Source organism: Plecotus auritus, assembly GCF_963455305.1.
Source record: "Plecotus auritus genome assembly, chromosome: 5".
Taxonomy (NCBI): domain Eukaryota; kingdom Metazoa; phylum Chordata; class Mammalia; order Chiroptera; family Vespertilionidae; genus Plecotus; species Plecotus auritus.
The window spans coordinates 135364248-135377432 of record NC_137776.1 but is presented as its reverse complement, the minus strand read 5'-3'; the positions used below and the strand labels follow the sequence as shown (position 1 = coordinate 135377432).

Sequence of the window (13185 nt, the reverse complement as noted above, 5' to 3'; positions counted from 1 at the left end):
CTGCGCTTCCCCTGTGGGAGCGCACTAACCACCAGGGGACAGCTCCTGCATTGAGTGTCTGCCCCCTGGTGGTCAGTGCACGTCATAGCAATCGGTTGTTCCTCAGCTCAGTCAATTTGCATATTACCCTTTTATTATATAGGATGTATGTGTGCTAAAATTTCAATGTACAGTTATTCTGATATCATTTATTCTGTTGTAATTTTATTAAAAATAAGTGGTGATTGGGGACCCATTAAATTGTCTGCAGGATTCTTCAGTAGGTCATGGCTTGCAGTTGAAAAGGTGCCACAATTTTCTGGAGGGAAAAGGTTGGCTTTGAGGGATTAAACTGAGTTAGGAAGCCCTGGCTGGCATGGCACAGTGGTTGATAGTTGACCTATGAACCAGGAGGTCACGGTTTGATTCCCAGTCAGGGCACATGCCTGGGTTGCGGATTCAATCTCCAGTAGGGGGCGTGCAGGAGGCAGCCAATCCATGATTTGCTCTCATCATGGATGTTTCTCTCTCCCGCTCCCCTTCCTCTCTGAAATCAATAAAAATATATTAAAAAAAACCCAAAACACCGAGTTAGGCAAACTCGAGTCATGGTGTGCTTAAGAGCCTGGACTTTGGAGAAGGATGGACTTGGGCTCATCTCTTGGCTCTGCCACTTGCCAGTCTAGTGGGCATTCTAGAGCTTAACACTTCTATAAAATGGGAATGGCACTTCCTGCCTTGGGGTTTTGAGGTTTAAGTGGAAGAAGGTGTGGCTATAAGGTAAGTATTAATACACACCCACTGTTTTTTGCCATTATTACCTGTTTCAGGACAAATTGGAGTTTCTCTGACTTGAGCCCAGTGGTCTTTGTACAAATTGCAAAATCTACTAGGACAGGAGTTATGGGACAGTGTTAAGTAGCAGAACACGTGGATGGGAATGGGTTAGTTGATTTGCTGACCCTTTGGGATCACGTCAGGTGACTGCTGGAATGTGTGCTCACAAGTTCTGTTCTTTATAGGAGTGGGAGCTGCATGAAGATGTCAGGCAGTTACAGTGCCTTCAGTGCAGAAGAGTTGGACTGCTATCCTTATTCATGGGTGGGAGGTTGAAACTAAAGTGTGTGTGTGTGTGTGTTTCTGTGTGTAAGATCAACTCTGGGGAAGGCTAGAGGACATATTTTCCTGAGTCCTGAGTTTTCACTCTATCTCCTTCCATATTTCACATTTAAAATAATTTCCTGCCCTTCTACCCCCTTTTCTAAAGAATGACCAGCTTTTATATTTTAGATAAAAATCTGTTCTTAAAAGGAATTGAAGCCAATTTGAATGTTAAAATTTAAATAAAGAAAATTAAATTCATATAAAGTACTAGTATGAAGAGAAACCCATTTATTAACATTTAGTGTTTTCCCTTCCAGTTTTTTCTCATGCATTTAAAAAAAGGTGGTAGTAATACTGTACATCAGGCACCTTTATAATGAAATTAAAAACTGAACTGGCTAGATAGCTCTAGATCAGTAAGATGGTAGAGGAAAGGAGAAGGGACAGTGTTGAATGGGAGAGATAGTAACCTTGTTTTAATCTGCCCTCTTAGGTGCTCTGTAAGAAGTAGGAATTTGACTGCTATTCTCCCTTTTTATTGCTATTATCCCTTATTAGGCATGTGCTCCTGAGGTCAGAAGAACAGATCTTATGGTTGTTGTGCTGCTAAAATTAGTATCCTGTTAGATTGCTGGTAGAGTTTCTATTTTTTTGTGAAATATGAAAGCTGAACTGTTTCTAACAGTTCTATTAACCATATATTTGCTAGTCAGTGCTTTTCAACTGCTTCAGGTTCTCCACCAGTGATCCCTCTCAGGTCCTGAGAAAAACCCGAGTAGCCTACCCACCATGGCAGAACTTGATTGGGCAGTGCTGCCTGGAAAGGGTGACTTAACATGAGTCCATTCTGTTTTCTCTTTTTTCCCACAGATTTTGAAGCCAGCTTCATAAGGCTTTTGGACAAAATAACAAATGGTTCTCGAATTGAAATAAACCAAACAGGTAAGCTCCTTTTCTTCCCGTTCCAGAAAGCACCTACATATGCACTACTTAATCATTCTTCTGTTTCTCACTCCCATTTGATGGTATACATTTTATATTCCGATGGAAACATCCAGTTTCCTGTCTGTGATACAGTTGTTTGGAGATATGTGTGAACTCTGTCAATTTAAGGGGCATACACTTGATTTAAGGAAGTTAGAAGACTGAAAATTTCAGATCAACAAACAAGCACTTCCTCTTTTTTAACAGTAAAGTATTTTATACCTACCATTTATTAACATACAACTTATCAAAGTCCGTTTACTTATATTATCAGAACAAAATCTTAGAACAAACTCTAGGAGGTAGTTGTATGTGCTGAATTTTATTTTTTATTTTGCTTTTAAGATTAGTTTAAATAAGTATATGCAAAAATTGTGAAAGCCTATTCAGCTGTTTCCTTTCCATTCCCTCCCCAGGTGCAGCCATGCTGGGGCAGGGGTGTACCCTTGTCTCCTTCCTCTGTCTATATGCATTTGCTTTTATGGGCACCTCTGTATCTTAGAAGAGTGATTTTCAACCAGTGTGCTGCAGTAATTTTTAAAAAGATGCAATACCTGGCTATTTTGTCAGGGGCACTGACCTCTTTTCCCTTAGATGGTCAGATAAAAAAAAAAAATGACAATAGCGAACACAATATCTGTCCAGTGTGAATGAGTCAGAGTTATACCTAATTTTTTTTGTCAGGTCAGCAAAAACACTTTATATTTTTTGGTGTGCCGTAGAATTTTAATAATTAGTGAGATGAGGACGGTTGAAAATAGCTGTCTTAGACCATCAACAGGGTTGTGCTCTTGCTATGTTCTACAGCCAGCTTTTTTCTTCACTAGCAAGATATCACAGGTTAATCTCAGTTATTTCAGTAGGCCTCATATAGTATTCCATTGTATGAATGCATGATCATTTATTTCATTCAGTTTGTTTCTAGGTACTTTTTGTTGTTTGTTTGCTATTAGAAACACTTTTACTAGTATATACATTGTATTAGGAAGCAAACGTCTTTGCTGGGTTCCATGAAGGAATTATGTACCTTTCTGTACATGTGCAACAAAGGAAACTCTGAACTTGTTGACTCTTTTCTTTCTAATCCTCACCTGAGGGTATGTTTATTGATTTTAGAGAGGAAGGGAGAAAGAGAGAAAAACATCTATTCCTTGCCTCTCCTACACACCCCAATCAGGATCGAACATCTAACCCAGGTATGTGCCCTGACTGGAAATCAAACCCGAAAATCTTTGGTGTTCGGGGCAACGCTCCAACCAAGTGAACCACAACGGCCAGGGCACACATGTTGTCTCTTTTAAGAAAGAAGACAAGCTTGGCATAATAAGTGGCCTGGCATCACGGGAAATTTGTTGCAGAGAACAGGTTTTAGGTATGAGGCTTCAGATGCCCTTTGCAAGCTATGGTTCCATTAGTCTTCCTTGGCTTGTTTACTTTGAAATTCCTAGAGATTTTTCAGCAGTTTATATTGGTGATTCAGAGGGCAGGTAATTATACAGGCAGTCTTCGGGTTACATCGCACTTGACGTAAGTGGTTACGTCGCCATCTCCCATTTATTTATTAAAAAAAAAAGTTCTGTCATTTTGACATATGTACCTATCTGCTTTATGTTTTTTATTACTGATTTACCACAAGTAAAGGTCAGGAATTGTTATCTTTCTTTAAAATTTTTTTTTACTGTTTCACTTCATTACTGCTGTGTATGTGCTTGCGTAGGTGGGTTCAGAGGTCCAACTTATGGCGAAAATCGCGTTACGTTGCACCATAGGAGCGGATCTCTTAACCGAGGACCTACTGTATTATTTTTTAATCACTTCTACAGTGTAGGTTGGGAAGTAGATATTTACATGATCCTGCTTCTACCTTGTATCTACCCTGTCCCAACACAAAAATCACTCTCCCATACCCACCTCCACCCCAGGGTAGAATACTTCATTCTGATGGCCTGGTCAGTTTCTCATTTGGTTAATTTGCAGGCATAAACAGTGTTTGCAGTGTTTAATGGTTTTATAGCTTGGTTAATTTGCAGGCATAAACAGTGTTTGCAGTGTTTAATGGTTATATAGCTTTTTTTTTTTTTAATGGCTTTTTGTACTAGAGGATTAGTTTTGTGACTCATGAATAGTGTTTAGAATAACTGATGTAGAATCTTGCCCTTTGAGAAGTGTGGGAGGAATATGATTCTGATTGTGATTGTTGGGATTTTGGTTTTTAACATAGTAAGACCTAAATTTATTCTATGAAACTCCCAAGAGCTGCTTTCCTTTGGAGTGACTGAATGTATCTCCTTCCTCTGTTGCTAAATTTGCTTATTGATAAATTGTGCCAGAAGACATTGCAAAACATTTGAGCAACAAAAAGACCTTGTTCACCCACTTAATACTCCCAGATCATGTAGAGTATCTTATTTTGTTTTTCCTCTAATATGTTAATCTGGTAAGAAACTTTTTGAATGTTATGAATATGTGAAAAAGTGAATAAAGGTAATAAAAAGTTTCTAATAAAGCTAGTAAGTAAATTTAGATATTTTTTTTGTTTACTTTTATAATAGCTACTATTAATGGAATTGCCATAAAGTACTTGCTTTTCTAGGCATCTTGTTTGGTGAGTGTGGTACATGGGAAATCTCATTTCAAGGGCCTACAAGAAGCTGATTGCTGGTGTGATGGTTTCAGAGCATCGTTTGTAAACACCTTTGTTCAGCAAAGTCTGAGAAGGTGCTGTTGGGAGATTTAAGATACCTGTTAGGATTTTTTTCTTTCTGCCTTGCCATGACTTTGGCAAGTCAGATGGCTTGGGGAGGGGCTTAATTTATTACTGTTTATTAAATTACACTCACAGTTTATTATTATTACAAGGGCTTGACAGTAATGAGTCAGCTTTTGGACTGAAGTGTGGGCTCTTAGGAATGGCATTTTGAACTCCCTTGGATGCCCATGTCAGGCTTTCCCCTTGGGACTCATTGCCTGTGTTGATTTTGTGACACCGAGGGTTGTTTTTTTCCTGCTGAATGTGGCTCTCTTTCCTCTTATGTAAGGGACGACCTTATATTACCAGCCTGGCCTCCTGTATGGTGGATCCGTGGAGCATGACTGCAGTGTCCTTCGTGGCATTGGCTATTACCTGGAGAGTCTTCTTTGCCTGGCTCCATTTATGAAGCACCCATTAAAGATAGTTCTTCGAGGAGTGACCAATGACCAGGTTGACCCCTCGGTAAGTAGTGAGGCCACACCATGGTGTGAATTATGTTTTGTCTCTTGTCACAACTCAACTTTTGATAAACAAGTTCCTGATAAAGCACAGGTTTATTGTTGAGTGTTTTTGTTTTGTTATTTACCTTGAGATTTAGAGATTAATCACTGCAGGATGCAGATGAACCAAGATTCATATCAGTCAAATTCAGTAATGATTGTTACCATTCATCAAGGTGCCTTTCATTGTCGTGTCAAAGAACCTTCAGAACAGATGCTGGCAATCTCACCACGGTTGACATGAAATATGGCTCTGTTGGCTGAAGTGTGTGGGAGTAAAACTTTCGCAAGGTCATGTGATAGCTGAGGCTGGAAAGCAGCAGACCAAAATTTTAGACAGAAAGTATTTCCTTGGCATTGTTGCAGCATAGTCTTGACTTATTTAAACTTTAGGACATTCTTCTGAGAAGAGTTTGCAGATTTAGGAAAAGGGCATAGGGACAGGGACTGTATATGTAACCTTTGATAGTTTAAGGGCACAGCAACCTTCTTATTAAGTAGGCTAATTTTCCTGCATGTATGGGGAAGATAGTTTAATATACAGATGGAATTTTCATTGTGGCCACCACGAGTGTCTTAGTGCCAGTCCAGGATGGGTTTTGTTTTGTGAGAGAGAGAGTGTGTGTGTGTAAGAGAGACAGAGAGAGAGAGAGATTAGAGTAGTTCTTTCCAGACCTGCCTTAGACCTCTCATAGGAAGAGAAGGATCCTCACCTTTAGATGCTCTGCTGTCCAGAGAGGGTATCTTAATGCCTGTGGCCACTATGCCAAGTCCTGACTGAGGACTCTTATCTTCACCTCTACAGACATGGAACCAAGATTGATGAAGGGTCAATAATATTATAATAACTATGTATGGTGCCAGTTGCATACTGGAAATATCAGGGGGAACACCTTGTAAAGTATATGCTGTACATCTGAGACTAATACAAAATAATGCTGAAGGTAAAGTGTAATTGAAAAAAAATTTTTTCAATCTGAAGATCAATGAAGGGGTGGCTTCTAAGGTAGAATGTGAAGTATCTAGTTTCTCTAACCAGGGAAGACCAGTTAGGTGGTTCATTGAGCTGCACAGTGGAGACTGCTGGTAGTCACCTATATACTTTTAGAGTATAAATCTGGTTATTGTGTTCTTAGGCAGTAAAAGACTTATTTCCCAATTCTTGGGAATTTGGGTACATAAACTCTTTTCCTAGAATCTTAGTACAGTGCATGATCTGAAATTCTTAGCTGTAAAGGAATGCTGAATAAACTGTCTAGAATTTTAAACTAATTTCAAAGGATTGCTTTTTTCTTGTATTTTTCTGGAAGATTCTAGGAAGTGGGCCCTTGACTTGAAAGTGTTCCCAAGGGGAGGCCTCTACACTTCTAGGTGGAGGATGGGGAAGGTGCCTTGAGTAATGGGAAAGGCCCTGAGCATACAGGAGACTTTGGCACTGTGTCCCAGTTTTGTGCTCTTTCTATAATTGCTAATGACCTTAAAAGCTGTTATCACTGGCAATATTTTAAAAAGTTTTATATATTAACAGACAAAGGTTAGTTGAAGAATTCCCCAGAAATTAACTCTTTTGTGCAGAACATATAAAATAAATCTGTTTTCATATGCTACAGGACTGCTTTTGCTCCCTGCAAGACTAAAATGACCTTGGATAGTACTTGGCTCCAACCCAGGATAAAACAAATATACCTAATCTTAGGTAAAGAATAACTTCTTCAGCCTGTGGCTTCTTCATTTTGAGCTTTCTCTTCAACATGTGGTTTCCCCATCAGTTCATGTCCACCTTTGCTGTCTGCATCCGGATGAATATGATGCGTTCTGCCCTTTGGAACTTGTTCTCATGGGGTGGACAGCTGTGAACACATAGAGGGGAGGCTACAAGGCTGAGTACCTCTGGGCTCTGATAGAGGTACAAACAAAGTGCTGAGGGTTTAGGAGGGTTTTGTAGAGGAAGGGAAACCACAGAATCAGCCTGGTTTTTAGGAAGAGCACTGTGGAGGCTGAAAGAAGGATGAATTGGAGGTTTGTCAATTAGTTTGAACATAATAGAGAAGGAAGTAGATAGGAAGGAACTGATATGAAGGACAGTGTGGAGGGGAGACTTCATGATTTGACAGCTAATTGGAGATGGGATAAGAGGAAGTGTTCATAAAATAACTTCATGATTTCTGTCCTGGTTGACTTGAAGGATAGTGATCAGAAGGAGTTGAACACAGGGAAGAGGAAAACTGTGGTTGGTAGTTGGGTGATGTGTTTGATTTTGGTATGTTTGGAGGATATCCATGTGTGGTTGTCCAGTTGGCAGTTGGACATTACTGTCTGGAGCTTCAGTGATAGGTCATCAGTATCTTACCTACTGATAGTTAAATCCCTAGGAGAATGAGATTGACCAGTGCTGAGTGAAGTTGAACACGGGCAGCTTTCTGTCTGAGTTAATCCTACCAGTGTTTTTCCTTTGGTCTGCACAGTGTGGTGGTGTGTGTATCTGAATTGAATGTTCATGTTTGGAACCCAGATTTTACATTATAGTAGGTTGATGTGGCAGCATTGATGGCAGTTCTTCCCCAACAGCCTCCCATTGGAGCTGAGTAGTAGCTGCCCTCTTTGGAAAAGGCATGAGCTCTCCAGTTAGCTGGAGGTCTTAGCTGATCTCATCATTCATTTACATTCCCCTTCTGGCCTGTATTGAGCATTAGAGGTTTTGCCCCATGGTCCCAGGGACCGAGAATAGAAGAGGAAATGGATGTGTAAGGTGTGAGTAGGGGAAGAGGAGCTGCAGACAGTGAGTGGAGGTATAAGTGTTTGGAGAAGCCAAGCAGGAGTTGAGTTTTGAGAAGCCAGGCGTTGATTGAGGATTGGGTAGGGAGATTCAGCAATGAGAAGTTTTATTGACCTTTGAGAGAGCAGTGACACTGGTGTGCAAGAACCGTCACAGGGTGAGGAATGAATAGGAAAGAGAACCATGGAAAGGAGATTCAGAAGGTTAGATCGGATGATTCCTGAAGAGCTGAGTTTGGAAATAGTTTTCTAAATGAGAGATTTGAGCTTGCTTGTAGGCTGAGGAGATGCTGCAATGGAGAAGGAAAGAATTAAAGGGGTTGGGGGACTTAGTAAGGGTAGCTCCTGCAGAAATCCAGAGGGGATGAGCATCGAAAGCAGAAGTGGTGGGATGAGCCCTATAAATGGGTAGGAACATTTTTTCCCTTTAGAGGCAAAAGGATAGAAAATGGGGAGACATTTTGGGGAGAATCAAAGTTCCAGGACGTCTCCTTTGAAGCTCAGTGATTTGGCACCGGAACCCCCAATAGCAATAGATATTTATTGGTGCCAACATCCTGATCAGATGGTGAGTGAAGATTCCATTCTTTTTCATTACCGTTCTGGAAGGGGAATGAAGTACAATAAAGTCTGCTGTGTGTTGAGCACAGTTCTCGTAAATGTAGCCATATTTATTTAATTCTGGTATAAACCCTGTGAGATGGGGTTCCTGCCACTGTTTCAGAAAAGGTAACTGAGAGCAGTTTCTTCCCTTGTAGTTGGCATTGTATCTGATGACATTTGTACCTGTTGATTGATTGATTGAGTGAACTTGTCAGGCTGACTGACGCCTTTGCCCTGAGGTGCCACTTGGGTCAGACTTTTGCTTTTTCTTCCTAACCACTGAGTGTTCAGTTTTCTTTAAGTAGAACTTGCAGCCCACCCGCACTCTACTGAAACTATGGTGCAGAGCCAGAGGAGACTGGAACATGTCCAGTCCAGCCCCTCATGCGCAGCAGGAAGCCAAGGCCTTGGGGAGGTAGGGAGTGTGCAGTTTCACAGCTAGTAAGAAGCAGAGTGAGACTCAAGCCTACATGTGTTCTTCCAGCCCTCGTCCCACCACTCGAGTTGCCTGCCTTTTGCATCAGATGGAGAGTGATTTAGGAGACAGGACCACACCTGGAATTATACTCAGGCTTCTGGCTGAACCTCAGAGTAAATCTGACTTCATCCTGTATGACTCCAGGTACAGGGAGGATGAACCAGAAGGGCTGTTCTGCTTTCTTGCCTTTTCTGTCCCCAGGAGGTCTGGTGGCTGCCTAGTTCCAGGGAGTTATGTGGGCAGAGTAACCAACATCCTTGTATCCCCTGGTTTTTCCAGAATCTGGCTTGGCCTTCTCCCCAGCTGCCCTTAGTACTAGCCTAGGCTGAATTTTATCTCCTTGGTGCTGGCCATCCCAAATGTATGTTTTAAGTACTTGGGTGTATTTAACTCTCATATTTAGGTTGAAATGAGCTAATTTTCAGTGAGTTTTCCTAGTAACTTCTTCAGCGCCCCCCTCATCCATTATCTACATGATCCTAGGCTTCATAGGTCATTTCTACCTCACGTTAATTTTCTGACACCAGAATGTGTAGGCAGGGCCTATTCTCTGCTATAAAGCCTTATTGGAGTATCATTCTTAGCATGTTGGAATGGGTAGCACCTTGAAGACAGGCTGACACTCTTGCCTTAGAGATAAGGAAATTAGACAGTTGTCCGAGACCATGAGGGAGAGCTCACTAGAGGGAGAGCCTGAACCAGGACCAGCACTTTCCCCTACACCCTCTGCTCTTGCTGCCTGCCCTCACTGCTCCTGATAGGGTCAGCTCCCAAGTGCCTAGGAACGGTCATTTGCCCATTGGGAGCAAGGAAGGGAGTGACTTTCTTTCCCATGTTGCAGTTGAGTCAGCATTCACTGTCTTGTATCAACGTGCTTTGAATGTCATTCTTATACTCTGAGGAATCCATATGTGAACAGGATAGAACCCCAGGCCTCCTATGAGTTCTGAATAGGGAGGAGATAGTAGTCATACTTGACACAGCCTTGCCATTAACTGTGCAGTTGTGGGTTTGTGCTGCTTCAGGTAGTTTGAGGCAATCATTCCTCCACTGCCCCCACTTTCTTACGGAACCACCCTTTATTTCACTGCCTAGGCCAGTGGTCGGCAAACTCATTAGTCAACAGAGCCAAATATCAACAGTACAACGATTGAAATTTCTTTTGAGAGCCAAATTTTTAAAACTTAAACTTCTTCTAACGCCACTTCTTCAAAATAGACTCTCCCAGGCCTTGGTATTTTGTGGAAGAGCCACACTCAAGGGGCCAAAGAGCCACTGTTTGCTGACCACTGGCCTATGTGATGGGCATCAGCAATATTCTTAAGTAGCTGTTGACTCCTTTTTTTGGTTTGCTTTGGCTTTGGTATGCCACAAGCTTTAAAGATTAAACAACCGTGTTGGGAAAAGATTAATAAAAAATATGGTATTTTTTCTGTAGTGTAAATACATAAAAGAATGAGCAGAGGTCCAGGTTTGTTCTATATGAAAACTGCAGGTTCTCATGCTTTTTGCATGTGTTTTTGGTCATGATGATGACTTGTAAGGTAGGTGTAAGTTTCCATGTCAAAAATGAGGAAAGGAGCTCAGAGGAGCTAGTGGCTTATAAAATCTGTTTTACTCGGGAGCAGAGTGCTCCCATGCCCTCAGTTGTAAGCCAGCATCCTCTTTCTTTACCAGAGTATACATCATCTACCTGGTTGCTATGTCTTCACTTGCTTCATTGGCTGTTTCTTCCCATCTGCTCAAGGTTTAATGAAATGTTTTATTTATTATGAAATAATTCTACAGGTTGATGTTCTTCGGGCAACGGCCCTCCCTGTTTTGAAACAGTTTGGAATTGATGGTGAATCACTTGAGCTAAAGGTAAGAATGAATGGTTTTCTGTATATATCTGTGTAAAACATTTCCTTACCAACTCATTGGAAGAGCTGTATGACGTGTGTGTGTGTGTATGTGTGTGATATATTTGAAGTCAGCATTTATGAGAAGACCCATAGGACATGCAAACATGACAAACTTTGAGTTGAAAGGGAGGGACCCTTTAGAAGGACAATAGTAGCCAACAGTTATATTGTACTTTCTTTGTGGTGGGCACTGTTGTAAACATTTTACAAGTATTAATACTTTACTACTCATAACAACTCCATTTGTGTCACTCAGCTAATAAGTAGTAGAGTTAGGATTCTAGCCATAATGCTTCTCTAATCTAGATCATCTAGGTATAGATTATGTCTTAACATCATAGTGCAACATGTTGCTCACATTTTTATGATGAGGCTGGTGTACATAAACAAACCCACTTCTCTGCCAGTCGTAGAAAAGTATAACACATACAGCCCTAGCCGATTTGGCTCAGTGGATAGAGCGTTGGCCTTCGATTTCGATCAAGGGCATATGCTGGGTTGTGGGCTCGATCCCCAGTTGGGGGCATGCAGGAGGCATCCATTCAATGATTCTCTCTCAACATTGATGTTTCTATCTCCCCCTCTCTCTTTCTCTGTCAAATCAATAAAAATATATTTTTAAAAAAATAAAAGTATAACACATACAATTATGTATGAATCTCATGTTGTTTTGTTTATAATAGCCCCTAAGCATACAGAAGCCACCGGTAGCATTCCCAGTAAGAGGCCATGTTGAGTGATTGACCTGGAAACAAAATTAAAAAGTGATTAGAGACTACAAAGGTAGAAAACCAGTGATGGTTATTGCTCACCAGTCAGGCATGTCCTGTTCCACCATAGCTATGCTATGATCTTGAGGAACAAAAACAAAGTAATGAAAACTGTTAAAGGGTCTACTTCATTAAAAGCAACAAGACTAACACAAATTCGAGAAGGGCCTATATCAGACTTGGAGAAACTTCTAATGACCTGGATTGAAGACCGGACACAGAAGTGTATCCCTCTCAGCACTATGACAATCACAGCCAAAACAAAAAGTTTGTTTGGGATGCTGAAAGAAGGCTGGACTCGATTACGATGTTGAATATACTGCTAGTTCTGGGTGGTTTGAAGGATTCAAGCATGGTTATTCATTACATAATGTGAAATTGAGTGGTGAGTGCTGTGAAGGGAGCTGAAGAATTTTGGGATACTCGAGATCAGCGGTTGCCAACCTTTCAGACCTCACCGACCACCAGTGGTCTCTGGACCACCAGTTGGCAACCGCTGCTCCAAAGGTTTCCTTAAACCAATGGTCGCCAACCTTTCGGACCTCACAGACCACTGCTGCTCTAGATAAGCTGTTTGTGGAAGAAAATTACTTGTCAGAACAAGCATTCAATATGGATGAAACCTCCCTATTCTGGAAATAGATGCCTGAAAAGACTTTCATCCATAAGAAGGCCAGGTCAATCCCAAGTTTCAAGGCTTTTCAGAACAGGATAATGTCTTGCTTGGGGGCATTGTTTCTGGCTACAAACTGAAACCCTTTGTTAGCTGGCCAAGGACAACCCAAAGGCCTTTTAAGCATATCAGTAAGCACACACTGCCAATATCCTACAGGTTTGGTGAGAAGTCATGGATGATCCAGCTGCTCTTCCAAGATGCCCTTTTGAATTACTGTCAGTGGAATGGAAAAGTACTATTTGGAGAATTGTATATCTTTTAAGATTTTGCTTATTGTTAACAATGCTCCTGGACATCCTCCTTTTATTGGTGTTCTTTATCCCAATATCAAAGTTGTGTTTCTTCGCTCAAACACTACCTCTTCTATCGAATCAATTGATCAAGGAATTATAGTAGCTTTTAAGGCCTTCTACCTGAGGAGGACCTTTGCCCAAGCCATTGCTGCAACTGAGGAAGATAACTGAAAAAACACTGGTGCAATTCTGGAATTACAGTATTCATGACTGCATCAAGAGCCTTGCTTGGGCTTGGGGTGATGTCACCAAAAAGTATATGAAAGGCATCTGGAAGAAGACATTCAGTTAGTTTGTCCATGACTTCAAAGGATTTTCCAAGGCTGAGGACGTTGTAAAAATCAACAGGACTGTGGTTGAGATGGCA

The 13185-nt window shown here is 41.2% G+C and overlaps 1 protein-coding gene across 4 annotated transcripts in view; it reads left to right on the top strand.

Moving 5' to 3' along the window:
* RCL1 (RNA terminal phosphate cyclase like 1) overlaps nt 1-13185 on the top strand; it is a 98424-nt gene that overhangs the window by 50709 nt on the left and 34530 nt on the right. For all 4 annotated transcript variants that reach the window (XR_013960681.1, XM_080669934.1, XM_080669932.1 and 1 more), the window contains 3 exons: nt 1954-2025; nt 5106-5281; nt 10964-11038. Coding sequence is in view for 3 of the 4 variants with exons in the window: in XM_080669932.1 (XP_080526058.1) it covers nt 1954-2025; nt 5106-5281; nt 10964-11038 (323 nt within the window). In the remaining variant the exon portion in view is untranslated. The remainder of the gene's footprint in view (nt 1-1953; nt 2026-5105; nt 5282-10963; nt 11039-13185) is intronic.